Below are 27,362 nucleotides of genomic sequence, written 5' to 3' on the forward strand. Positions count from 1 at the left end.
GCATAATAATAATACCTAGCATTCCCATAGCACTTTAGCATTTGCAAAGCACTTTATATAAGTTAACTCATTTGAACATATCAGTGACCCTATGAGGTTAGTGTCATCACCACCCCCATTTTATAGATGAGGAAACTGAGGTGATGAGGCTAAGTAACTTTTCCAGGATCATAGAACTAGAAAGCATCTGAGGCAGTATTTGCACTTAAGTTATCAGGAATACTTACTTGTTTCTCCACATGTGCTTTCTAAGAAGTTTGTTTATTGGGAGATGGGAAGGGTTGTAGTGGTAAGCTTTAGAGTCAGTGCTCTTTTTAGTGCACTCAGACAAGGCTCAGCCATCATTTTTGGCCATTGCTAGGCATATACCCTCAGAAAATCAAAGACATCAAAGTCTCATATACAACAAACCATTCATAGTAACTCTTTGTGGTTAGAAACAACTCAAAATAAAGTAGATATCCATTAGTTGGGGAACGATTAAAATAATTGGGTACATTAATATAATGCAGTATTACTGTGCCATAAGAAATTATCATAATGAAGAACTCAGAGAAGCATGGGGAGGGCAGAGTGAATTAAGCAGAACCAGGAAAGCATTATAAACACATGACTACAATAACATAAATAGAAAGAATGAAACAAACAAAAAAACACGATGGTATGTAATTATAATGACCAAGATTGGCTCTCTAATTGGGAAGGTGCATATTTTCTCCTTCTTGGGAAGAAGACAGTCTCATTCAACTCTTCACTGAACCTGAGACTGAGCTGGAGTCAGATGTCTCCACATCTCACAGCTTCTGATTGTTAGTGTTGGAAGGTCTGTCTTGTCTAATCCTTTCATTTTAAAGAGGAGGAAACAGAGCCCTGGAGCTAATGTCAGAGCAGGAACATAGGTAGTTGTTGAAATTTGAACTCGCTTTGGGGCATGGAAGTGTTACCCTTTGCTAAACAGTAATCCCTGGCCTTAGAATTCAGGGAAGCAGAGCAGGGATGGAGTCTGTCAGTCCTAACAATTTATACTCTGTTCCTGCCAAGTAGTGGTGTACTGGGGGACTACCCTCTCCATTTTAATTTAGCAAATATTTCTGGAGCATTTACCAAGTACTTAAGAACTATCTGTACACATACTATTTTTAGTACATGGTAAGCATGTGTGATAGGAGTTCTAGCTTAATGTCTCAGGAGAAAGACAAGACATACAAATAAAAGATTTAGGGCACCAAGTTAGGTAATAAGGGACAAAGTTGAATATAATCATGTACCAGAATATATGATGCAGATGGTAAGTGTTATGAGTGGTCAAGAGGGGTCGAGGCGAATGGTTCAGTCTCTAACAATTATAATTTATGTTTATATGATATGTCAACTCACATCCCTGTGAAATAAATGAATGAAGCCTTTAAGTTCTTACTATGTACAGAAATATTGTGTCATGTGCTCATACAAAAATAAAGACTGGGCCTGGGGAAGAAAACACATATAGAGAAATGTAACACACACGTACATACATACATACATACATACATACATACATACACACATACACATCCTCCCGTCTCCTTCCCTATACCCCAGATATGTATAGCAGCTAGTGGTATAGTGGATAGAGCTCTGAGCCTGAAGTCAGAAAAAGCCAAGTTCAAATCTGGCGTCAGACACTTCCTAGGTATGTTACCCTGGGCTACTTGAGTTTCCTCAGCTGTAAAATGGGAATAATTAACGATCCTACCTCCTAGGTTGTTTCAAAGATCAAATGAAATAATAGTTGTAAAGAATTTAACACAGTACCTGGCACATAGTAGGTGTTAAATAAATCTTTCTTTCTCCCTTCCCTTTAACACATAGGAAAGAGGTGTCAAGGGAGGGACACCTTGGTACTGATATTCAGGGATAGTAAGTGAGGTTTTAGGGAAAATAAACAGACATGCCCCTAGTGGGAACCATGGTGGAGTTGATTTGATTAGAGTACCAAAATTAGAGAGTTGGGAGAGAGGGAAGAGTAGTAAAGCATAGATACAAGGTACTCCTAAAGGTTGTAGAGGAGATGAGAGTAAGGAGTAAAGTGAGTAAAGCACATCTGGGACTTTCCTGAAATGATGGATCTGAAGAGGCATTCATTAATCAAGACTGTGGGATCCCAGGCCAGAAGTTCTGGTAATTAAACAGTAAAAATCCCTAGGACATGGTCTCTGGTGTGGGCAGCAAGGCAGTTGGTGAAAAGTAGATGGCCAAAGAATAATGAATAATCTGAGAAAACAAGTAGTATCATAGCCATTTTAGAGATAAAAAGAAAGTGACTTAAGGTCATATACCTTGTAAGTTCTGGAGCTGGGGCTAAAATCCAAGTCTTTTGGCTCCAGTACCAGTGTTCTATCCGTTACATCATAGTCAGCAACATTTATTAAGTTTGAGGCACTTTGCTAAGTGTGGGAGAATACAAAGAAAAGCAGAAGATGTACCTGCCCTCAGTGGGCTTATAGGTTAGAAGATGACAAGTCAAAAGAAGCTGGAAAAAGGAGAGGCGTGTGTGTGTGTATGTGAGAAAGATAAAGTCCAGTGTATTGAAGAAGGTGGAAAATGATGAGAAGACTGCCCTTGGTCTTCTCCTTAAGTGGAGGATCTGGGAGGAGCTCACCACTGACTACCCTCCACCTTTTCCAGTCAGAAGGAGGAAGTGACCACCCAAGCCAGGGGGAATTGAGGAGGTATGAGTTTCAGGGTTGATGTCATCTTGCAGCATGTTGAGTTTCTTGAGAGCTCTATGAAATCTAGAGAAGTTCAGAGCTTCCCTATCTGTGATTTTTCAATGACGACAAAAAGATGTGAATTTTTTTTTAAAAGAACAATTAATAGGTGTTCTGTGGTTTCATAGAGCTGTGTTTTGTTGTGTATTTTTTTTAATTAAGTTTCCAAATACTAGCATGTAGCTGAACAAGAATTTGTGTCAGGAAACAACATTAGAGAGTCATGATTAATGCCATGAATTGTAAGGGCAAATGGGATGTTCCTGGATTTGCCTGGGTAGTTTTTTACCACATATTTAAGAGACAGGGACTGGAATGCTCACCTACCTTATCTTGACTTACAGGCTTCTTTGGCTTCCATCAAGACTCAGTTCAGATTCCGGCTTCTACAAGAGCTAGTACCTTCCCCTCTAAGATGAGCTTTTATCAACTTTGTATATGTCTTGTATGCCAATTTTGTTGTTGAGCCATTTTAATCATGTCCAACTTCATGACCCCATTTGGGGGTTTCTTGGCAAAGATACTGCAGTGGTTTGCCATTTCTTTCTCCAGGTCATTTTACAGTTGAGGAAACTGAGGCAAATAGTGTTCAGTGACATTCCCAGGGTGACACAGCTAGTAAGTTTCTTGAGACCAGATTTGAACTCAGGAAGATGAGTCTTCATGACTCCAGGGCCAGCACTCTTTCCACTGCACCAACCAGCTGCACTTTGTATGCTCGTAGATGTTTGCATATGGTCTCTCTCATTAGAATGTAAACCTCTGGAAAGTAGGAGTTTCTTTGAATCCCTAGTACTTAACACAGTGCCTGTCACATAGTAAGCACTTAATAAATGTTATCGATGTTGGAGGTAGCACAGAACTTGGAGTTAGGAAGACTGAGGTTCAAATCCCACCTCATACCCTTACTATCAATGTAAGCCAGGACAAGTGACTTAACCTTTCTATGATCTCAGTTTCCTCATCTATAATATGAGGGGGATTGACCTCTATGGCCACTTAAGTTCTCTTCATGTTCTAAATCTTTGATCCTCTGTAAAATCATGCTAGTTGAATTCCAGAGTTATTTTACTTTGGATTATATGGGAAATACTCTAGTAGGTATCCTGAGAGGGTAAGAATTTTAATTTAAAAAAAAATGAATTGAAAAGAGCAAGAGCCATGGTAGCAACAGTCAGAAATGTGTACTGGAACATGTGTAGGAAGGTTGAAAGATGATAATGGACTCCAGAAGTGTGGGCAGCACTTTAAAAGAAACAGCAATTCAGAGGATTGGTGTTACCAGGTTCCATGCAGCCAGTACGCTGAATCATTTGACCACTGGAACAGGAAGGCTGTTTTGACTTGTTTTCTCTCTCTCTCCTCCAGTGACACTGCTCTGTGAACTATGTATGGATCAGAGCAGTATTTCTTCAACAAGAAAATGATATCCAATGAAGAGCTTGCCATTTCCCCCTTTTCGTCATTCCAGGTCCTATCATCAGCATTACTGCAAGACTGACTATGCCAGATGCTGATTTTCTTACTTAGCAGCAGTTTTTTTTCCCCCAGACCCAAATATCTTATCTCTACCTTTGTAGCTATGATAGATTCTTTCACCCAAATACTGGTGATGAGGACCAGTAAGAGTATCATTATAACTGGTAGTACTTACTTTGTTACTTTGAGTATTTAGACCAACAGAAGCAGCATAGTATGGTGGATAGAGTGCTAGACCAGAAAAATAAATAATAACATATATTATAATAATGGTAATAATAGCTAGCGTTTATATAGCATGTTAGGTTTTACATAGTGCTTTATAAATAAATGCTTTCTCATTTTTATTCTCACAGCAGCCCTGGGAAGTAGGTGCTATTATTATCTTTATTTTACAGATGAGGAAATGGAAGCAGACAGAAGTAAAATTAATTGCCCAGGGTCACACAACTAGCAAGTGCTTGCAAAAGAATTTGAATTCAGGTCTTCCTGATTTTAGGTGTAGAACTATATCTACTGTACCATGTGGTTGCCTGAGTTAAACTTTAAAAGGTTTGGGGGTGGGAGTGGGGTGGGAGAAAGCTTGGGTTCTACTCCTGTCTCTGACATTGAGAATATTAACTTGGACAAGGTGATAGGCATGTCATACCCTTGGTTGCATGTTGGTAGTTACCATCTGTGAGAGCACAATTCCTACTCCCCAGTGGAAGCCCACGTCTCACATTCATCTGCTGGGGCTTTACTCCAGTGCCCCCTTTGCTGTCTCTTGAATGTCCTTTCTTTCATATCCATCCCTCTGGTGCCACCATCAGTGGATCTACAGTTGTCTGAATTGCTGGTTATTGACTCTGTTGTGTAGCCATGGGCAAGCACTTAACTTTCTGTGCTACTGATTTCTCATCTGTAAAATGGAAATAATTCCCTTCGCTTTTATCTTGCAGGCTTCTTATGAGGCCTAAATGAGAGATATTGTATCTTAAGTGGGAGTGCTACATAGATGTCAGTTATTATTATTTTTTTTCTTAGCTTGGATCAGAACAGAAAAAAGCCACAGTTCAATCCTGCAGGAAACAGTTGCAAATCTATAGAGGGAAAATACACAGCTTTCCCAGCTCAAGCTTCTGCACAAATAAAACTATGTAGACCTTGCAAAAAATCATAAAAATGCTTCCTTCTTTTTTATGAAATACTATTGCTACTTTTTCTGTGGATAAACTATCTAATAAAGAAAACATGAAATCTGTACATATTCTCACTCTTTTTCCAAAATTCTTCATTTTGATTATTACTTAATCCTTTCTCCCCAAAAGTTTTTAGTGGGGCTAAATCAGAATTATAGGAATGTTAGCTGAAAGCTGTTTTAAATTAATTTCCTTAATTGTTTGCAAATTTGATAATGGCTTTTGATGTGCCAGTCAAGTGGTTTGGTTGATGATATCTCATCTTTTGGTACCAAGTTTCCTTTGACTTGAATGAAAAGCAATCCATTTGAATCACAGTTTCAATCCATATTCAAGTAACATTAATGGTAGCTAACCTAAGCTGTGAATTGTATGATGGGATCTTATAGTTACATTTGAAAATATATTATTAAGATGACTGTATGAAATTTTAAGAAATCTTAATGTCCTCCCCTTCACATCTTTATTATAGAATTTTAGGAAAGTCCCTCCGTATTTGATTTCTCTCATCACCTTTAAAGTGTTCTTTGTCAATATGCTGTTGTTATATGAGGGGGAAAAAGGGACTGATATTGTCTCTTTTTTTCCTCCAGTGGATATGCTTGTTCCTCTCCTTTACCCACTCCATTTTTTTTGCACTTTTTAATTGTTATTTCCTAGACAAAGCAGAGAAATGGGTTCCTTGTTGATATCTCTCATCACTGTGAAAAGGAGCCTTGCATATTACCTGTTGAGATTGAGCCTCCTAATTTCCAGGTCTCCAAATGTTTTTACTCAATCTCCAAGGATTTTATCTGTCTCGTTCCTTTGGCAACCTATGAGAAGAAAGACTAAAATCTCTTCTCCTCTTGGTTGAGATGCAGAGCGGTCATTTTTTCTGTTTTCAGAAAATTTTCTTTGGTGGATGTTTGACAGGAACATAGCTGTTTCTCCTCTATTAGTTTTCTTTTAAACTATTGATATATGAATAGAATAATGGTTTATTTCTTGGTTTCTGTTTGTAATGAGGTTTCTCTTCATAGGGAAATCAAAGGGTGAAGCTCTAATTGGTAGATCTTGTTGAACTTCTTTGTTTATAAAGCAAACTTTCTAAGTCACACACTATCACCCGTGCATGGAAATGTAATGAAGAAATAAGTAGTCGGGATATATGTCAGGAATTGTCTGAAAAAGCCCACTGGGCCGACATGTGATTGCCATCGGTAGCAATTCTTCCTTGAACCTTCTTCGTCTTTGCCCCACTTTAAGACATCTCATTCTCCAGCGCTAATAGCGTTGACTTTCCCTTGAGACAGAGGTGTACTTGATTTGGGGAGAGAATTGCTTTAGTCAGCACATGGTGCTTCTTTTGTAGAGTTGGTGGCAGAGTTGGAGAGCTGGCAGAAGTTTTATGTGGTGAATGTGCAATGTAGCATTGAGCTCATTTCCAGGTCCCCTCCCCCCTCCCTTTTTAAATAAAATTCAGCAGCTTACACTTCTGGTAGCTGGGCAGTTTGCATTTCTTGTGGGCACAGCAGGGAGGCAGTGACATCAAACAGAGTAGCTTGGCACACAGTGACCAAGAAGGGGATATTTCTTTTTTTTTCCTTTTTCTTAAAGTAAATGCTTTCAGTTAAATTCCAAGTTTAGAAGGACACAGCCCAAGTCTCATGTGATGGCAAGGTCTGTAATCACTATACTTTCTATCCTCCGAATATAGAAAAGCAAAATATTTTCAAGTAATAGCTGTGAGATGTCAGAAAATGATACACTCTAGAATTGATATCCTCTCCTCTTTTTCAAAAAGCATTTTAGGGCCAGTAGGAACCTTGTGAACACTCGTTAATCCCCTGACTTTGAATAGAGCCACACTTAACTGGGGCAGACATGAGAATTCAGAGACATTCATTTGACCATGTGTATGATTCCAAGTGGAAAGTGTCGATTAAAACCCCGCCCCCCACCCAATGACTCCTATTTCCCCTTCTTTTCCTTACTAACATTAAAGACTTACAGTAAGAGGTTATGCATACAAGGAGAGAGAAAGAGATAAAGGGAGAGTGGGGAGAGTCAGAGGGATAGAAGCAGAATTGGATTAAATAATTTAACATTTATTAAGTGCCAATTTGTGCTAGGTGCTGTACTAGGCAGAGGAGATATAACATACACAAATAAGTAAACACAAAGTAATTGCATGAGAAAGAGAGTGCTAATAACTGAAAATGTTGTCTGAGCTGTGCTTTGAAGGTTTATGGAGTTGAGTGCTAAAAAAAAATCATGAAAGTGATCTTGTTACCTAATTCTTCCTGCGTTCATCTTTTTGGCCTGTCTTGTTGGTGAGTGTTCTGTGGTTCACCTAAGTTCTGAGAAACAGATGGAATTGAAATTCTCTATTATAATCATCTGTCTTTGTACTCAATTCTTGAAAGAAGCTAAGGATTCATAGATCTAGAGGGGAAGATGAAGGACATCTCAAATGGGGGCGGGGAGCAGATGGGTCTTCCTTCATGAACAAAAAATGATTTTCTCATGTACACAGTGTGAATAGGACCTGGAATTACACAAGGACCTTTATGGTCTATCAAGAAGCACAGGAACACAGTATATAATATCATAGGATGGTACATTGGAAAGAGAATTGCTTTGGTTATCAAATGATGTGGATTTCTGGACTAGGCTTTGCTACAAACTAGTTTTTTGTTCATTTTTGCGAGGCAGTTGTAGTTAAGTGACTTGCCCAGGGTCACACAAGTAACTACTAAGCGTCAAGTGTCTGAGGTCACATTTGAACTCGTATCCTCCTGATTGCAGGGCCGGTGTTCCATCCCCTGTGCCACCTAGCTGCCCCCACAAACTAGTTGTTTATCCCTGGTCAAGTCGTGTACAGGAGGATTAGAGTTTGGTTTAGCATTTTAATCATGATATAACAAGATATAGATTTTTTTTTCCTACTTGGCTTTCTTTGTACTATCATAGTCTTTCTGGCATCTTAGTGAATCAGAACATGGTACTAATAGGGCCAAAGGTACCAATTAATTGCACATTTTCATTATTTCTTCAGATGACACCATAATTGTAATGTTTTACAGATTACAGTTTGTTTCATATGTTATTCTCATAACATGCGTTATGCTCATAACTTCTTTTTGAGAGCAAGCACATTTTACAGATGAAGAAACTAAGGTTCAGGAAGGTCAGATGACTTGCCTAGGGTTTGTATCTACTAATATGTGTCTATGTTGTCCCATCTCCATCCCACAGTGGAATAATGTTTGTTTGGTTTTTTTGTCTTTGTATCCCCACCACCTAGCATGGTGCTTGATACATAGTAGACACTTACTGAAATTGAATCATAATGGAATTAGACTGGTAACAAATGATGGAGCTGGAGGATGAACCCAACCAAGTGCAATTCTCTTCCTATTGCACCGTTCTCCTTCTGTCATAGAAGTGTTTCCTGTTAAGAATGATTGCCTTGTGAACCTTGTTGCATAGAATAGCTACTGTTCCCTGGTTCTCCCTTTCCAACCCAAGGCTGGTGGTTCTTCCTCCCTCCCCTCATACCTACCCTCTTAGTGTCTTGATAGTTATCAGAAAGGATACTGTCTAATGCCTCATATTCCCTGGCTACCTTTCTTCCACTCTAGAGTATTTGATGCATGCTAGTCATCCCTATTTCCACTCTAGCTTCTACTAATTACAGTTAAATCAGGGTTTTTTTTTCACCCCTTATGCCAGCAGAATGCACATTTCCTCAAATCTGTTCCGTTTTCCAACCCTTGCCTAGTAAGATAGGTAGGATAGAGGCTAGACCTAGGATATTATTAGTAGAGGATACTTCCTGGTGAGGAAATTCTACCAATCTACAAAAATCTACTAATGCAACTTGATACCTTTTCTGCAACTTAAAGTCATTGAGAGGGTAATTGCCTTGCCTAGGGTCACATAATCATTATGTGTGGGAGGTAGGACCTAAAACCAAGTCTTTTCTGGCTCTTGAGTTGGTTCTCTATCCACTGCACTATGCTACTTTTTAACTCTTGTCCAGTAACACCATTTAAAAAAGTCTACTTCTCACTTAATTTCCCTTATAAACTCCAGACATCCTAATTTTTGCTGAGATATAGGAGCAAATGTTAGGGAGACCTATTAAGGACAAGAAAAGCCATCTATTTTGAAGTTAAATTTGATATAATAAAAAAAGAGCCATTAAGCCGTGAAATGTGTCCAAAGGTCCATTCACGAATTTCCACCAAAGTTTCACTTGCCTTCTGATCCTCCTCCAATTAATGCTGCATTTCCTCAAACATCAGTATTCAAAAGAAAATGATTTCCTCTTCAGTGTTGTTTTAAAATTGGTACTGTTTCACAACAGTACGGATACACAAAATGTATAGTACAGCTATACAAAATCTGAGTTACATTAACCATGGTGGGCATTGAGCAGAGGCACTTGATATATGATCAGTGGCAAAACAAATAAATTGTTTATATGGGAGAATGTGCTTTAAATTACCTGTGATTTAACAAATTAACTTTCAGTATGTAACCTGTATAAAAACTGAGGAATAATGAAAATTAAAATAATTAAAAATATTGACTTTCCTGTTACAAGGCTAATCAGTAACATTATCATTGCATGTAACATTTGAATAAGACTTTAATGTAGATTTGGAAATGCCATCCAAGGATACATATCACAACCCATCACTGACTCCCTTTCTTGGGTAACTCATGACCACATCCTCTAATAATTTCACCATGAGGAGTTTACTCAAAATACCTGACGCCTTTCTTGATTTTTTTTTCCCTGTCATTGGAAAGAGAGCAGTGGAGAAACCTGACTCTCCACATATCTTCTTTGAACTCACCGCAATACCAGTGCGTCTTTTCTTCTTATCATACAATTACTTGATGACTGCTTTTACTCCTGTACTTCTTCCAAATTTCTTGTTAATTATACAGTACACTCTGTTGAGTAGTATACTCTGTTGTTAGTTATATGGCACATTTTCCACATCTCTCAGTGTCTTTTGTGATATTTATTTTTTAATTCTTTAGAGATTATTTTGTTCTGACGTCTTGCTGCCATACTGCAACACTGATAGAATGCTAGTATTTAGAAAATCATGTTTGGTGAGAAGCTTGAGGTTGTTAGATGAGCTTCATAATTTCTCAGAAGCAATCTATACCACTTTCTTCTTCTTATTTAACTCTGGGCTGTAATTATTGTGCATTTCTCCTGTCTGTTCCAGGATCTGTGTGATGTTGATCAAGTGCCTGCTGTAGTATGAATGATAGATATTTTTCATCCATTTGGGCTTTCTGGTGTGGATTAGGTCAAATCCCTAGTTTGAGTAATTATGTATTTCTTCCTGGAGACTAGCATTGTTTAGGGGTTTGTTACAATCAACATAATGCCATACATATGAAAGATAATATACTTAAAACTGCTTTCCATTTTAAATTATAAATCTCTAGTTAGCAAAAATAAAGTATACTTAATTTTTATTCCCTAGAACCTGCAAGATGATAATTTCCATAAGGGTATTAAGACTTCATATTTCTCTTAGCACCAAGTTGAGTCCTCTGCACATAATAGGTGAGAGGCCACTTGCAGGTGTGACTAGAACTTAGGAATTCTGAGGTCCAATTTCACCTTAGACAGCTGTTGTGTGATCATGAGCTAAGTAACAATCTTTCAGAACATCAACTACTTCATCTGTAAAATGTGCATATTAATGCTTTCACAGGTTTCTTGTGAATATAATGCTTTGTAAACTTCAAAGTGTTATATAAATATGTCAATAATTAGTGAAAATTAAAGTTGGAAATGCCAGGTAGATATGGATCCTAACTACATAGAGCATTTTAAGTGATCGTGAATAATATTCACCAATTTGGAATGGAACAGTGGTTTATCTTGCATTGAATCATCACTTTTATACAAGTTTTGTTAATGAATTTAGATTTTTGAACATCATAGTATCCTGGTAATGATAATTAATTGACATTTATATTATTTTAAGATTTATAAAGGGAGGGGTTTTACATTTGCATTCATTTATCCTTACAGTTGTCTTTCAAGATAGATAATAAAGAGATTATCGCAGTGTTACTGATGAGAAAACTGAGACGCAGGCATTACATTGCTGCTTTTTAAGTATATAGCCTTTTTACTCCAAAAGTTTAGTTATTTTAAAGAATAGAAAGTGAATTTCCCTTTGAATGATACAGTAGTTTCATTATGACTGAGAGATGACCTCTCTCTGTCATTCTCTCCCTTTCCCTCTTCCTCTCCTTCTCCCTCCCTGTCTCTCTGTCTCTGTCTCTCTCTCTGTCTCTGTCTGTCTCTCCAGTTTTAGTTGCAAAATATTGCGTGCTTTCCTAGCTTGCTTAAAGCTATTTTATTTTAATATGTGGGTAATCAGTATTCTCTACTTATCTTGTTTAAATGAATGGCATAGCAAATGATGATAGTGGATATTTATGAAATACCATTCAAAATGTAATGGAAATGTGAGGAAATGGTTGATCTCAAATTTTTAAAGACTTCATTTTAAGTTAGGTTTATTGAAATGTTTATTAATCCACAGGAAACAAATGGGGAGACTGGGAAAAGATGAATCAAACTATGTATAACTTTTCTCTGCAATTGAAGGATTTTATCAAGCCTTTAATGACAAAAACAAGGCTGTCACTTATGTCTCCCCAAACATATTTATTTTAAAAATTAGTTTTTCATATTTTTACATTGCAGTAAGTTTGAAAGGTGATGGTAGGATATACCCCTGCCACCAAGGGAACTCTCTCTTGTGACAAAGAGTAGTAATTAAGCAAAAATATACAATAGAGTGACCATATCTGGCAATGTATACAACATTAGAGCTGGTACTTTTGTAGCACTTTTAAAAGTTTTTGAAATGCATTACATGTACAGTTTCGTTGGAGCTCGACAACAGCCCTGTGAGGTAGGTGCTTCTATTATCTCCATTTTTCAGATAAATTAACTGAGACAGATGGAGGTTTTGACTTGCCCAGAGTCACACAGCTAATTTATGAGACAGGATTCAAATTTTAAGAGTGTGCAGATTCCCAATCCAGCTCTCCAGCCAGTCTTACTGCCTCTAGGCAATACTCTGTCCTTTTAGGTCCCTGCCTCTCTGTGTCATGAGAAGGGAGCTATGTTTCTGTATCTTTTCTCTGGGACTGTTGCAGGTTTTTTAGGTACTGAAGTTTGAGATTAAAGACATTTTGAGTTAGGGATTTTTCTTTTTACATTGAGAGAGGGAGAGGACTTCATATAAATCTCCTCACATTTGTTTGAATTCCTCACAGTAACCATTTCTTATTGCACCGTATTGTTCTATTTCATTAATATACAACTGTGGTGTTTTTCACCATTCTCGGAATGATAGGCACCCCCTTTGTTTCCAGTTTTTTTTTTTTTTTGCTGCTATAAAGAGGGCAGCTATAAATTTCTTCCTTTGACTTCTTTTGTTCCACTGATCTGCCTTTTTTTCCTAACCAGTAAACATTGATGACTTCTGTTTTATAATATACTTTAAGGTTTGACAGTACTGTATCACCTTCACTCATATGGCCCTCTCTAGTCATCCTGATCCATATCTTGCCACTGGACCCAGACTGCTCCAGAGGAGAAAGTCACAGGCTTTGATCTGCCCTCCTTACTAAAATCTAATTCACTTGCAAGTCATGGCATCACCTTCCTGGTGTTGTGGTCCTCTTTGAAAAGGAAGGGCAAACAACAATAACTTTTCGTCATTATTTCCTTTGAGATTACAGAACTTTTATTCCTTCAAACTAATTTTGTTACTGGTTTTAGTTTTATAACATACTTCAATAAGTAATTTTTTTCATATAGCATTAAAATTGTACATTAATTTTGATTGTGTTGTAATTTTATTACATTAGCATGACCCAACCATGGACATTGAATAACTCTTCACTTACTCATTGTACCTTAATTACTTCTAATTGTATTTGTGAGTTCATTCCTTTGTGATCTTTCTTTTTATAGCTATCAAAGAAAGATTATATTATATATTAAAAATGAAAAGCAAACTAAAATCCTCTGATAGTTTACCTGGCTTAGATCATCTTTGTTTGAAAGATGTACATTTGGGAGCCATGAAATGAGAATTGTTATTTAGTCTACAAAAAGGAAACAGCTGTTTCACAAGGAAACAGAACAGAAAATTCAGCTTATTTTGTAGCTTTATTTTATTGTAACACACTTGTAGATTGGCAAGGGGATTTACTAGAAGGGATTTATCTAAGACTCAGTCTGACAATGATAAATGAAATGAGAGTAGATTGTTGGAAGTATTATCTGAGCCTTTATTGGAGCTTATGTTATCTTGTTTTTCCTATAGTACTTCTTGCCCTTTCCCTATGCCACTTCTCTGAGTAGATTACCTTCTCCTGCAAACATGAGCAATTATGTTTCTAGGGGAAAGTCTTAGCTTCAGATCCATTGATATTTTGCTTAACTGCCTTCTTCTTTGTGCTTCTTCTGTCTTGGGGTTGGCATCTCAGGGCTGCTTGCACTGGCTTCAAGCTGAGTAGTGTCCAGTTGCAATAATGTCACTTTGATCCTTTGAGTACCCATCACTATTCACGGGTATACAGATCAAAGCCAGTGTCTTGAATAACTTCCAGAACTGTATTGCTTTCATTCTGGTTCAACAGATGTTTATCATGGTACGGTGAATGGAGCACTGGGCTTGGAACCAGGAAGACTCAAATCTGGCCTTAGACATGTACTAGATGTCTGACTCTGGGCAAGTCACTTCACCCTGTTTGCTTCAGTTCTTCATCTGTAAAATGAACTAGAGAAGGAAATGGAAAACAATTCTAGTATCTTAGCCAAGAAAACCACAAATGAAATCATGAAGAGTTGGACAAAACTCAAATGACTGAACAACAATAAATATGTACCCGATACTTGTAATGTAGGCCTCAGTTTAACGTTATTGGTCATCCTGGCCATACTTTCAAGAGTTCACTGACCAACAGATGTTCACTAAGGTCACTGAATTCCCTGTTTTATGCATGTGGATAAACTCCTATAACCCTCTCATCCTTTCTTCATTGTCTTTTCTCATTCCTTTATTTTACTGAGGGGTCAAGTATCCATGTGAAATTCTGAACATCTGCCAGCTATGAATACCATGTTGTTTCACAGTCTTGGACTAATGGATGTTTTTAGGATGTGTGTAGGGCTTTATTTTTTGAAATTCACCATAACATATGAGTAGGTCTATACCTGTATGTAGGATTGTGTTAGATAATGCATGGAACTCAACCCTTCCATAACAAAACCAATCCTTAATGATTGGCATGCTACTTCTTTTCTTCTGAGAAGTTCATGATAGCTGAAAGCAGCCATAAATAGACTTTATTCCAATATATTCATTTTACAGATGAGGAAAATGAGGTACAGAGAGTTTAAGTGATTTGCTACTTATCCAATTAGTTGCTCATTCTTGTTGACTCTGCTATATTGCTCTCACTGCCAACCCCCAGGCTAGTATGATAGTCCTCTTATTCATTCCTCTGCCTCTGCTGACTCTCTCCTCTGTCCATTTCATTCTCCACACAATTGCCAAAGTGATTTTTTGTTCTAAAACACAGGACTGACTGTGTCGCTCCTCTGCTACATAAACTCCAGTAGCTCCCTATTACTTCTAGGATCGAATACAAAATCATCTGGCAGCCTTCCATTCCAGCCTTGTTATGTATTACTGATTACTCACCTTCATTCCTGTATGGTTTCTCAGTTCTTCATACATGGCACTACTCCACTTTCTGTCTTTGATTTTTTCTTCTAAGATACAGGGCTGACTGTGTCACTCCTCTGCTACGTAAACTCCAGTAGCTCCCCATTACTTCTAGGATCGAATACAAAATCATCTGGCAGCCTTCCATTCCAGCCTTGTTATGTATTAGTTACTTTCATTCCTGTATAGTTTCTCAGTTCTTCACACATGGCACTACTCCACTTTCTGTCTTCGACTTCTGGAATTCATTCTTTCCTCACCTCTACCTCTTATCCCCCCACAAAGCACAGCTCAAGTGTTGTCTTCTTTATGAGGCCTCTCCTCAGTCTTCAGTGGCTAGAGCATACTTTAGTGCCAAACAACCTTTTATTTATTTTCACATGGTTTTGTAAGTACGTGTTGACTCCCCTTGAGGATAAGGACTACTTTATTTTTGTTTCTTTACCCATCACCTAGCACATTGTCTAGCACATAGTAGGTCTTAGTAAATACTCTTGCTTGACAAATTGCCCAAAGTCAACAGGTAACAAATGGAAGAGCCAAGATTTGAAATCAGTTGCCCAGACTGTACTTCCTGCACTCTTTCAGCTTCACCACAGTGGCTTTCTTTGGTTTTCAGGGAATCAACCTTTGTTCAATGAGGGGAATTCTAAATGAGAATTTTTCGAAGTCAATCTGGAATGAATTTTATATTTGTTTTTATAATGTTGGTCTCATATATGAGAAGATTTTAGGGGAAAAAATCATATATGAGATAACCTACCACCAAGTGGAAATTTGTCTCAGTTTTTCTCCTCAACAAAAAGACTACATGTTGAAAAAAATATCCAGAAACATTAGGCAATACTGGTATTTCTGGTTACAGCTGAAAGACATGACATCATAACCCAGTGTTTCCCCAAATTATTTTCATTTGGTAGTCATGCTAGATCTGTTTCCTCTTGATTTAACTCTCATGTGTTTGAGTATTATGTTCTGATTCCTGGTGTTAATTTTAGTTCAAATTCATAAATGGACTTGAGAGTCCTCTTGAGTTGGTTGCTGGAACATTTTAATTGGCCTGATTTATCATTTGTGGAGGGAATAGTGTTGTTTCCAACTTGGGGAACAAACAACAATTTGTGTTTTTAAATTTAACTTATCACATTAAACATTTAGAATAAAATGACAAAAGTCAGTTTTTATCTTTTTAAAATTGAGATAGTATGGCATAGCAGAAAGAGCATTGAGAATCTGATTAGAAGACCTATGTTCAAATTTCTAAGATAATTTCTGATAATTTCTATGAAAATTGTTCTTTTTGTTACTGTTCAGTCATTTCAGTCATATCTGACTCAACCCCATTTAGGGTTTTCTTCACAAAGATACTGCACTGGTTTGCCATCTCCTTCTCCATTGGGTTCAGGCAAACAGATATTAAGTGACTTGCCCAGGGTCGCACAGCTAGTAAGTGTCTGAGGCTGGATTTGAACTTATGAACTTGAGTCTTCCTGATGCCAAGCCCAGTGTTCTATCCATGTGCAGGGAGTGGAGCTGATAGACAAATAAATGAAGAGATCTCTCCTGATGGAGGTAGGGAGTGAGAAGTCCCTAGGTAGGAATCTTCCTTCAGGTCTCTGACTCAGAGGCTCTGGTTCCTGCTGAGATACGAGCTATGAGAATGGAGAAGAGGAACAGACTTGCCAGAGACTAGGGACTTCCCAGTAGTTAGCCTCAGGCTTATCCTTTTTTTGTTGTTGTTCATTTATTTCTCCTCTTCATGACTCCATTTTGGAGTTTTCTTGACAATGATGCTGGAGTGATTCTCCATTTCCTTCTCCAGCTTGTTTTACAGATGAAGAACTGAGGCAAATAGGGTTAAGTGACCACCCAGGGTCACACAGCTAGAAAGTGCTGCTGAATTTGAACTCTGCTCTTCCTGACTCCAGGCCTGGCACTCTATCTACAGTGTGCCACCTAGCTGCCTACTCTCTGAAGATAACCTTCAGTAAATCATCTTAGCTCTCTGCACCTCATTTAGTCTATAAAATAAGGGACTTTGATTTGATAGTTTCTAAGGTCCCTTCCAGATCTGTGTTCTGCGATCCTATAAATTGACTCTCTTGGACTTGATGGTTTGGATTTTTTTTTAACAATACTAGATGAAAACTATTTGTAGGTTCAATTTAGGGCACCTGTTGGATATTTTCCTCCCCCCCCCTTTGCTGTATTTAACCATATTTTCTATCTTTATATTTGCCTCCCTTCTGACTATTTAAATAAAAGTAATTTTCTTTCATTTTGGCTCTAAATATCCTTATGCAAACCCATGAAACTGGTACCCTCTGTGCCACGTTTTTTTTTTTCTCTTCTTCTGCCCCAACTTCTACACTAATAGCCAGTTGCTGAATGTTGCTATTTCTCTTGTCTTTACAAAACCCAATCCATGATTACATCACAGGATCAATTTTGGGCCACTCATCCCTGAGTGGTAATGTCAGAGAACTGCTTAGGAGTCAGTACTATAGATGTCTTTTAGCAAATATACCAAAAAATATTGTTCAGCTGATATCCTGACTTATAAAACCCATGAGAACATCATTGATTTTTTTAAATGTGTTTTTGAAAAGCATGTTATTGAGTCCATAAATTAAAGCAAGTTATATATACTTAATTTTCCTACAAAATATAAATATTTAAAATGTGTCTTCAAAGTTGCTTATTATCCAAGTGCTTATAAACTCATTCTCATTCTCTAGTTTATAAACATTTAATGACAAATGGTGTGACGTTTTTTAATTGGAAGATGAGATGACATGTTATAAATTATCTTTTACAGTCGTTGCCAGTTTTCGAGGAACAGTCCCATATGGCCTATCATTGGAAATTGGAGACACAGTTCAGATCCTGGAGAAATGTGATGGTAAGTGTGCTGCTGGCCACAATTGATTTGGGCCGACGTGGACTGTCGTTTCATTGTGTACTTCATAAGTTTATGAACTTTTCCCTAAACACGAAACTAATCTCTGTTGAAGTTTTATAGGTCACAGAGAGACACTAGGAGATTCTCCCCCCAACCTCCATCTACCTAAGGTCTGATGAATGAAAATAAAAATCAATTAGAATTTGTGATTTTAAAATTTTGTCACTCATATTGTTTCTTCTCCATTTTTGCTAATATTAAGAAGTGATACTCTGACAATGCGCATGACCCAGTACATCAAATTGGATTCCATGTGTGGTATCATAGATGATTAGTGCCTGGAGTAGCCTCTAGATTAGGAGATGGTTATAAAAAGCTTATAAAAATGACTTGCTAGTTGCTGTCCAACATGGAATTAGAGCCCTTGTCTCCAACCTGCTAGCTCAGTGTTCTTTCTACCTGAAACTTTCAGATCTAAACGCAAGAAAATATTTTAAGCAACAGCTCAAACTGCCTGCTTTATTTAACCCTGTGTGAACTACACTTAAATTCTTCATTTATATGGTACATGGGTATCCAAATTGTCAGAGAGTTGTATTCGTGTTCGTAAGAAGATACTATTATACTATACTGGCACATGAAAAGTTTATATCTAACTTCCTTCTGAGACAATTTCCTTAAGAAATTTTCTAATAAAGGAAAGCCTTATTGCAATATAGCTCACTAGTACTTGGATTCACATTTACATGACTTGAATAATGTTTGCTAAGGAAAATGATTAAATTCAGTGAGAGCCTGGCATACGAGAAGAAGCAACATCATGTAGTGGACACCAGAAGTTGGGAAGACCTAAGGTCAAGTCCTGTTTCTAACATATATTAGGTCTATGACCAGGACCATGATGTCACTTCACCTCAGTGTGCCCAGGCAACTCTCTATATTCTAACAAAATTGCTAAATTACTACACTGGGAGCTTCCCACACCTAAGAAATCTCAAGTCTAAATTGACTTCCAAGAAAAATGACAACATTGCTTCATATTTCAAAATAGCCCTGCAAGAAAAGTTATGTGTAATGAATATAATTTATGAATATATTTAATTATGTCTTCCATTTTAAGTTAGTTCATGGGATTATGGTATTAAAACTGGATGGGACCTTGGAGGCCATCAAGTCCAACAACCTCATGTTTGTAGATGAGGAATCTGAGAGATTAACTTTCTTGCCCAGGGTCCCACACCAAGTAAGTGTCTGAGGCAAGATTTGAACCCAGGTCTTCCTGTTTCCAAATCTAGTGCCCTACCTACTGCACCCACGTGTAAATTGGCTTTATTAGTTTCTGTAAACAAAGAAGTTTTTATATTTAGATGAGTAAGTTTTGAAAATGGATAAGTATAAAGGAGAAACAATAAGGCAATTTTTATTTTTCATATCTAAGTAGAACGTATACGTTATTGCCTACTTGTATTACTACTCAGGGCTTAAATTCTGAAATATAAAGTTGGCAACATTTATAAAAATTGTTTTTAAAATAAAACGTTTCAAGGTGTTAAGTTTACCTTTATCATTTGCAAACACTCTTACAAAAAAACTTCAGGCTAGCCAGTTTTAAATACATATCAATATGGATTGTTTATAACCTCCATTTTTATCAGTTGCAAACATATTTTTCCCCTGAAAAACATTAACTCTTTAGTAAATGGATTTGGCTAATTTATAGGTCAAGTAATATTGCTAAAACCTACATTTTGCTTGCTCGGGTTATGAGTCAGTACGCTATACTCACAAAGCTTTTGCCAGGGTTAGGTTCTATCTATACTTGAGGCAGGTGACTTCATTTTTTTCTTATGATCATAGGTTAACCAGCTTGTCATTTTCCTTGGTTTTCACTTGGTCACATGAGGGATGCAGCTGAAATAACGAAAGTGGAACAGTTCAAATCTATCTCTAACCATGAGAAAACAATCCAAAGCCCATGTCGTACTACTGAAGAGGCATCCTAAAGATGCAAAGCCTTCTGTCTCTGTGTCTCAAGCATGCTGGAGACAGAGCCTTTGGTAACCTGGCTATCTACCCTTACAAGCCAGTGTAAAGAGAATCCCCTATAACCAGGATTATGAAGAGGTTGGCTGCATCCTCATAATTTAATCTGTTGATAAAAGTAGATGAGATGCATGAAATAGGTCTGAATGGAAATGATAATGCCAATCCCTACTCATGCCTCATCCCATCTGTCCAATGTATGCTTTCTCCAGTGATTCTTTTCATCAAGAAGAAATTTTGTCCTTATAATCAATGTTGCAGTCAGGTTCATATCCATTTTTGTCAACTATAAACTGAGGAGTAGTGGTGAATATAGGAAGAAGGCTACAGGACATACTACTATTCTATATTACAATATAAAGAGAAATTTTGGAAGGCTCTTAAATTCTTTCTGCTTTCTTGACCAGATTTCCAGGTGAGACATGCGAACTTTAAAAGCAAAAGTATTTTAAAAACAAAAGACTTCAAATATGATTATGATGAATTTTCATTTATTTATACACTTTTGTTAACACGGGTTATACTTAGACTAGTGATTCCCAGGGTTTAATTTATTGCATTTTAATAACTCTCATATTTTACATATTTAATTTATACATGTAGACTATCTTCCCATTGGTAAGGAGCAGAAAAAAGTTACTATTCTTTTTATTCTTTTGGTTTATCAAAATATAATTATTTCTCCACAGGCTGGTATAGAGGATTTGCCTTAAAAAACCCAAATATCAAGGTAAGAACACTTGCTTCTAACTCTAGTCCTAAGTATTTCATCTGAATTATATGTGTGGTTGAGATAGTGGGGACTGTACATGACAATAATAATGGAGATTTAAATAATTTTAAAAACTCCTTTGAACTTGGATTATATTTTCTAATGGTGACCAGATGTCAATCCTATGTGAGTCTTGTAGATTGGACTGGGGAACCTTAATAAGCCCATTATGCATGAACATAATTACTAACATGTTACATTGCCAGAAACCAAATGGGGAGTTGGTGAGTGCATCAAAAAATTAATATCAGCTAAATTTTTTTGACCATGAAAATACTTTTGGTATCACTTGTCAGATATATTGGTGATATATCTGTGCGTGTGTGTGTGTGTGTGTATGTGTACATATATATATATATATATGTGTGTGTGTGTGTGTGTGTGTGTGTGTGTGTGTGTGTGTGTATGTGTATATATATATATATATATATACATAGAGAGAGAGAGAGATGTGTGTGTGTGTGTATGTTCGTTTAAGTCTTACTGCATACAGATGAAAGAGATTTCTTGGGCTGTGGAGATGAAAATGTAGGAAAGCCTCATTCCTGATATCAGCAAGAGAAATTGGGGTTCATTATCCTTTATTTATATTAATCCTTATTAGAAATTGTATAATAAATGTCACTACTGCAGTGCTAGATTTGTGTAGTCTAGTGGTTCTCAAAGTGTGGCACTCCACCCCTTCCCCATTCAGGGAGTCCACAAGGTCAAAACTATTTTCATAATAATACTAAAATATGTTAATTTCTAATATAGTAAATATCGATAGATATAATCAACATGAACAAAAATTGCAAAGAAGTTTTGCAGAGATGGAGGATTTGGGGTAGGGTGAAAAAAGGTAGGAGGAGAGAGTGAAACCTCTTCTTTTCAGCTAAGTTTTGCTGTTATATTTTAAAGGCATTCAATTTCAATTGTTTTGCTGCTATTATTTCTTGATTTACATTGTCTTTGTGGCATTGTTTTTTCTAGTTTGGCTTATTTCACTTTGTATCAGTTTGTAGAAGCTTTCTCTTGCTTCTCTGTAGTCATCAAATAAGTCAGTGTTTATTTTTTTATCCAGTTAGTGTATTCTTCCTGTACTTTGTAGTTCTTTGCTGTTACAAAATGTTATTATACACCTAATCTTTCTCCCCTATCCCCCCACTTCTCTAATTTCTTTTGTCCATTTTTATAATCTGTTTTCCCTTTTTTCCAATCTTTCATTTAATGGCCAGTTAATTATTAGTACTGGTATGTAAACTTTATAGCATTTTTCATCTTAAACACACATGCGCAATACTTTTTAATATAAGATGCCTAGCTGTTTTGTTTAAATATACTCTCCCCCCCTCCATTTTTTCTAATTCTACTTAGTAATTTTATATCTTAAAACTTTCTCTGAAGGCAAAGAGAACCTAAGGGACATAACATCTCACTTCATTTCTTACTATACACTCACCTAAAGTTGTCATTTATCATTTACCACCCAGATGCAAATTGAGCTTCAGTTTTAAATTGGTTATTTGAAAAAAAAATTGAAAAAAGTCTGTCAGGCAATTGCTATTTTTTCACTATCTTAAAAAAATGAGATCCTTTCTTACAGTTATTCTCTTTGTTAAATCTGTTACATTGAGAGAAATACAGATATTGGGAAAGAGGCACGGGTGACTATTTTATACCTCTTTCCTAATACTGAGTGTGCTTTTTTAGATTCTATTTTAATGCAGTGATAAAATATTCAACTGGCATTTGTTTGCCTGAATATTTCATTGCATTTGTCACTTGGTGACAAGTTGAAAAACCTTTAGGAGGGTTTAGTCATCTAATGGACAAGAAAGTTACTTCTTTTTCTCTCCTTTTGACATTTCCCATTTGTTTTCTCTTTGTTGTCAATAAAACAAAGCTGTGCGTTGACATCGCTTCTGGGTACCCTGCAGCAGCAGTGGCACAAGAAGCCTTAACTGATGTTGCATTGTGAGCAAATTTTAGCTACAGCCCTGTGTGTATGTGTGTATGGGTATGTCCGTGTGTGTATATGCATATATATCCATGTTCATATGTGTGTGCATATATATATATATATGCACATGCATGCCTACATATATAATACATATATGTATATATTTGTGGCCCTCAGTGACTGGTCTCATGTTTGAGTGTACATCCTAGTGGAGAGATGGGTTAGATTGGGAGGGTGAAAGTCAAAAGATTCCAGTAAAATATTCTAAAATGTATTAAGTTTTCCTTTCTAACATAGAGGGTTAAAACTTGTCCATAAAATAATCCATCCTCTCATATTTTGAATCTATCTGAATAATATTTCTTCTCTAAAGCTTTAAAATTCTGTAGGTTTAATTTCTGTTGAAATATTTACCTAAATTTGAAAACCAGTGATTTTTAAAAAGGTTTGAAAGGAGAACAAGTAAGCTGGAATGACTAGAATCTGGCTATATAGATTACATGGTAGCAATTTTTAGATTTTTTTTTTCCCGTCCGTGGTAGCTTTGTTGTTTTGTGGCTGGTTTTATTCATATGACTTGTGAAAACCAATCCCGCCTTAACCATAAGCAGCTGGCTGTAGGATCTTTGGGGAATCTTAATTAAAACTATTTTTTTCTCTTCCAGGGTATATTTCCTTCCAGCTATATTCACTTGAAAAATGCGTGTGTTAAGAACAAAGGGTAAGAAATAAGTTTTAGTTTTTAAGATCTGATTTTGAACTTTTATAGGCTTTATGTTTAGCACAAAGAAGAAACTCTTGGTGATAATAATATTAATAAATATAACAATCATAATAATAGAGTTCATTTATACTGTACTTTAAGGTTTGCAAAGCTCTTACAGATATTATCTGGTAATATCCTTACAACAACCATGGGAGGTAGATATTTCTATATCCCCATTTTTACAAGTTGTGACATCTGAGGCAGACATTAGTTAAGGAAGTTGTCCAATGTCACATAGGTAGTATCTAAGGCTCTCCTGGAACTCAGGTCTTCCTAAATCCAGGTCCAGTGCTCTGTCCATTGTACCACCTAGCTGCCTACGCAAGTGGTATTTTTAAGTTATTATGTATATTGCAAGGTACTAGATATTTTCCACTGAAATGGTTAATATGGTGGATGGCACCAGAATCAAAGCTTGTTCTACTGCGACTGCAGCAGAATGATTGTTAATATTAATAATAACTAGCATTCGTTAAATGCCTACTACGTCCCAGGTATTATCTTCAGTGCTTTCCAAATATTATCTTGTTTGATCCCCACAACATCTGTGGGAGGTAGGTGCTGTTATGATTCCTATTTTATAGCTGATTAAACTGAGGCAAACAGAGGTTAAGTGATTTGTCCAAGGTCTCACAACTAGCACATTTTAGAGGCAGTTGTGAAACTCAGGTGTTCCTGATTCTACCTAACTGGATTTATTATTGTTGTTAGTCGTTATTGTAGCACCAGCAGCAGCAGCAGCAGTAATAGTAGTACTTGTAGTAATGACAATTGAACTAGTTGAGTCTTGCAGTAATATGAGTCCCAAGATGTAGTTTTTGTCTACTTTTATCGTTAATTATGTCTGAGGGCTCATCTCTCTCTGTAAAGTGTGGATGAGAGATAGCATAGCATAGGGGATTGAGTTGGCCTTGGAATGAAGAAGACCTGTGTTCATGTTTTGCTTCTGATGTGAACTGCCTTTAGGACTGCATGGCAGTCACTTAGTTTTTCCGTGCTTTTACATAACTCTCTAAGACTATAAATTCCATTTGAATTGCCAGTTTGCATGAGTAAGGTAATTGCCACAGTGAGAGCTCTCTATTTCAGTAAAGTCACAGGTCCAACCCTATCCTTTCCCCTCCAACAAAGGCAAGATGATGAATAACTCTCTCTGATAGAATATAAGTAATACATAAGTAAGACCTTCGACATTTGTCTACCTCACGAAAATATTATTATGTTGTAGGATATTTGTACAATACCTTACCTGAAATGGTCTTTCTGCTTAGGACAGAGAATGGTGCTGTGGAAAGTGTGCTAACGTAGGAGTCAGGAGGCCTGAGTTCTAGTCCCTCTTCTGCTACTAAGTAAGGGTTGCCTTTTGGCAAATCCTTTTACTTCCTTGAGTCTTACTTACTCCTTATCTGTGAAATGATGGGAACGGGCAAAATGATTTCTAATTATCTCTTCTAGCTCTGGCTCTCCCTTCTTAATAAATTTATGTATAAGAAAGCAAAAAATTAAGATTTTAATTGGCAGATTTTTCTTTTTAATGATTCATGCCCACCAACTTTCAAAAGAACTTGGTGAGGTGACTTTCTGGCTAATGTGGTATATAAACTCTACTTTGAACTGAAATAGGAGAGGTTATATATAAAAGAAACAGATGTAGTAGATGCTCCTGGGCCACTGAGATGACTTGATGACTGTCATTTAGTCAGTGAATTTGGCTCTAAACATTCTGGCAGCTGATTTTATTTTTAAGTGGGGGAATGGGGGAGACATAAAGTTACTTGTTTTTGTTTTGTGATAAGAAACAACCACCTTCATCTGCCAATACTTTAAAAAAAAACAAACAAAACTAAACTTGAATAAGGACTTCTTACTTGGAACTTCACAAAAGAAGACATTTTCTACAATGTTAAACTATGGTTTTGCAAAATAAACAGAGTTGCAGTGGAGACAGATCTCATATCTTCTCTGTATAGCAGCAGAGAACATAGCATTAAATCATAACTCAGTAAAGTCATTTCTGTGAGGGCTAAAGATAATGAGGTCCAGGTCTTTTTCTCTCTGATGGATTAACTTAATATAGAACTCAGAATCTAGATGAATGAAGAGTTATGTGTCCATTAGACTGTCTCAAATATCAAGTGTTTGGTGCAAGCTTTTGTCAAGCTCTGAGTCACACTAAGTTCACATTAAGCCTCCTAAGTACCAGTGTCTGTGACGTTGGTTGAAGTCAGAACCATGATCTTTGGATGCCAGGTGTGAGAAAAGCAGAGCTATTGTAGTTCTGGGGAAGTTAAAGACTCCCATCTACATTTTTCCCAAATGGAATGTCAACCAACTTTATTGTGGACATGGAGCAGCACAAAGGTTTTTCCAGTAATATTTTCAGAATGGAGTTTGGAACCATAACAAGTATTTGTACCATTTACATCAATTGTAACTTCAAATGATTACATAGAAGAGACAACTTTAACTAGGAAAACAGTTTGAGGGAAATGTCTTACTAACTCATACTCCTATCTGTGCAAATATCCCAGAATGGCCCTTATGATTTAGCTTATTTAAAGGCAACACTATCCTCTTGTGCTTACCTGTTGACTTATATTGAAAATTCATCTCCAAAATAGCTGACTGAATTAACCTTGACTTTGCAGTTAAGATTGATCATTAAGCACTGCTGAAGCCTACCAAATAAGACAATTTTATTTTGACACATATGCGTGAAGCTGTTCCTTCTCCTAATCAATATATACAGCTGCTCCCTTAAGACTGCTCATTTTAGCATGAAAAAAAATCTCAGCCCAAGATCCCATAAAACTAAACTGCCTTCTTAGTGCTTGCTAATGACAAGATATTCACAGCCACGTAAAAGGGGCTTCAGGTTTTACATTCAAATAGCATGTGAATATTTAGAGAGTTTTGATATTATACAATCTGTGCCTAAGTCATTATATTTTTTAAAGATCCAATGGGATTCCCAGCTACTTCCAGTGATTCAGTGTTCCCTTTCTGTCCTTCCTGAGGCGGAGCTCTTTAGGCTGATTTAAAATGTTGGTCATCTTAAGTATGGTAGGTACTAGAAGAACAAAATGGCTTTAATATTCTTTGAAACATCCTGTTCTTCTGTTTACCTCTTAGAAGTTATTCCTTACCAGAACAGTCAGCCAGTCCATTTTTCTCAAAGCTGGTTTGCCATTTTTATAAGTATTTCTTTTTTTTTCTTTTTAGATACCCAGTTTTATAGTTTTTACACTTTTTCATATCTGGAAAAAGGAGAACTGTCACTAGGCAGGCATAATTATAGCAGCCCTCTGAAATGAGGAGCTCAGACTCCTGTGGTGAAGAGTACTCAACATGTGCCTTTACTTTTTCTAAGTGCCTTTAACGAAACTTTTAAAAAATACCAATTAGAGATATTTTAATGATTTCCTGGGAAAAAGACTTCAGAGCTGCTATTAGCATCAGGCAAAGAATTTCATCTCTTATTAGGAACTCTTGGTTTGAATCGATCCTATTATTTTTTCCACTGGGTCATCCCTACCTGTCATTCCTGAGAAAATTAAACTTGACAAACAAGGAATCCTGTTCATCTTAAGTCATAGAATTAGGCAATCACAGAATTCAAGAGCTGGAGTAATAATATGTTCCTGCAAAGCAGTATTAATTCTGACCCTGTGACTCTTTATAAGATGTGAAAGAGTTTGTCACCTGGAACTGAGACTCAATGGAAATGGAGACTCTCATGCCAAAT

The 27,362-nt window shown here is 36.7% G+C and overlaps 1 protein-coding gene across 2 annotated transcripts in view; it reads left to right on the plus strand.

Annotated features, from left to right (window-relative positions):
* Positions 1–27,362, plus strand: part of DOCK4 (dedicator of cytokinesis 4) — a 541,696-nt gene that overhangs the window by 206,733 nt on the left and 307,601 nt on the right. For both annotated transcript variants that reach the window (XM_036758430.1, XM_036758431.1), the window contains exons 2-4: positions 18,011–18,094; positions 20,827–20,867; positions 23,517–23,572. In XM_036758430.1, coding sequence (XP_036614325.1) covers positions 18,011–18,094; positions 20,827–20,867; positions 23,517–23,572 — 181 coding nt within the window. The remainder of the gene's footprint in view (positions 1–18,010; positions 18,095–20,826; positions 20,868–23,516; positions 23,573–27,362) is intronic.

This window comes from Trichosurus vulpecula, chromosome 5 (assembly GCF_011100635.1).
Source record: "Trichosurus vulpecula isolate mTriVul1 chromosome 5, mTriVul1.pri, whole genome shotgun sequence".
Classification (NCBI taxonomy): domain Eukaryota; kingdom Metazoa; phylum Chordata; class Mammalia; order Diprotodontia; family Phalangeridae; genus Trichosurus; species Trichosurus vulpecula.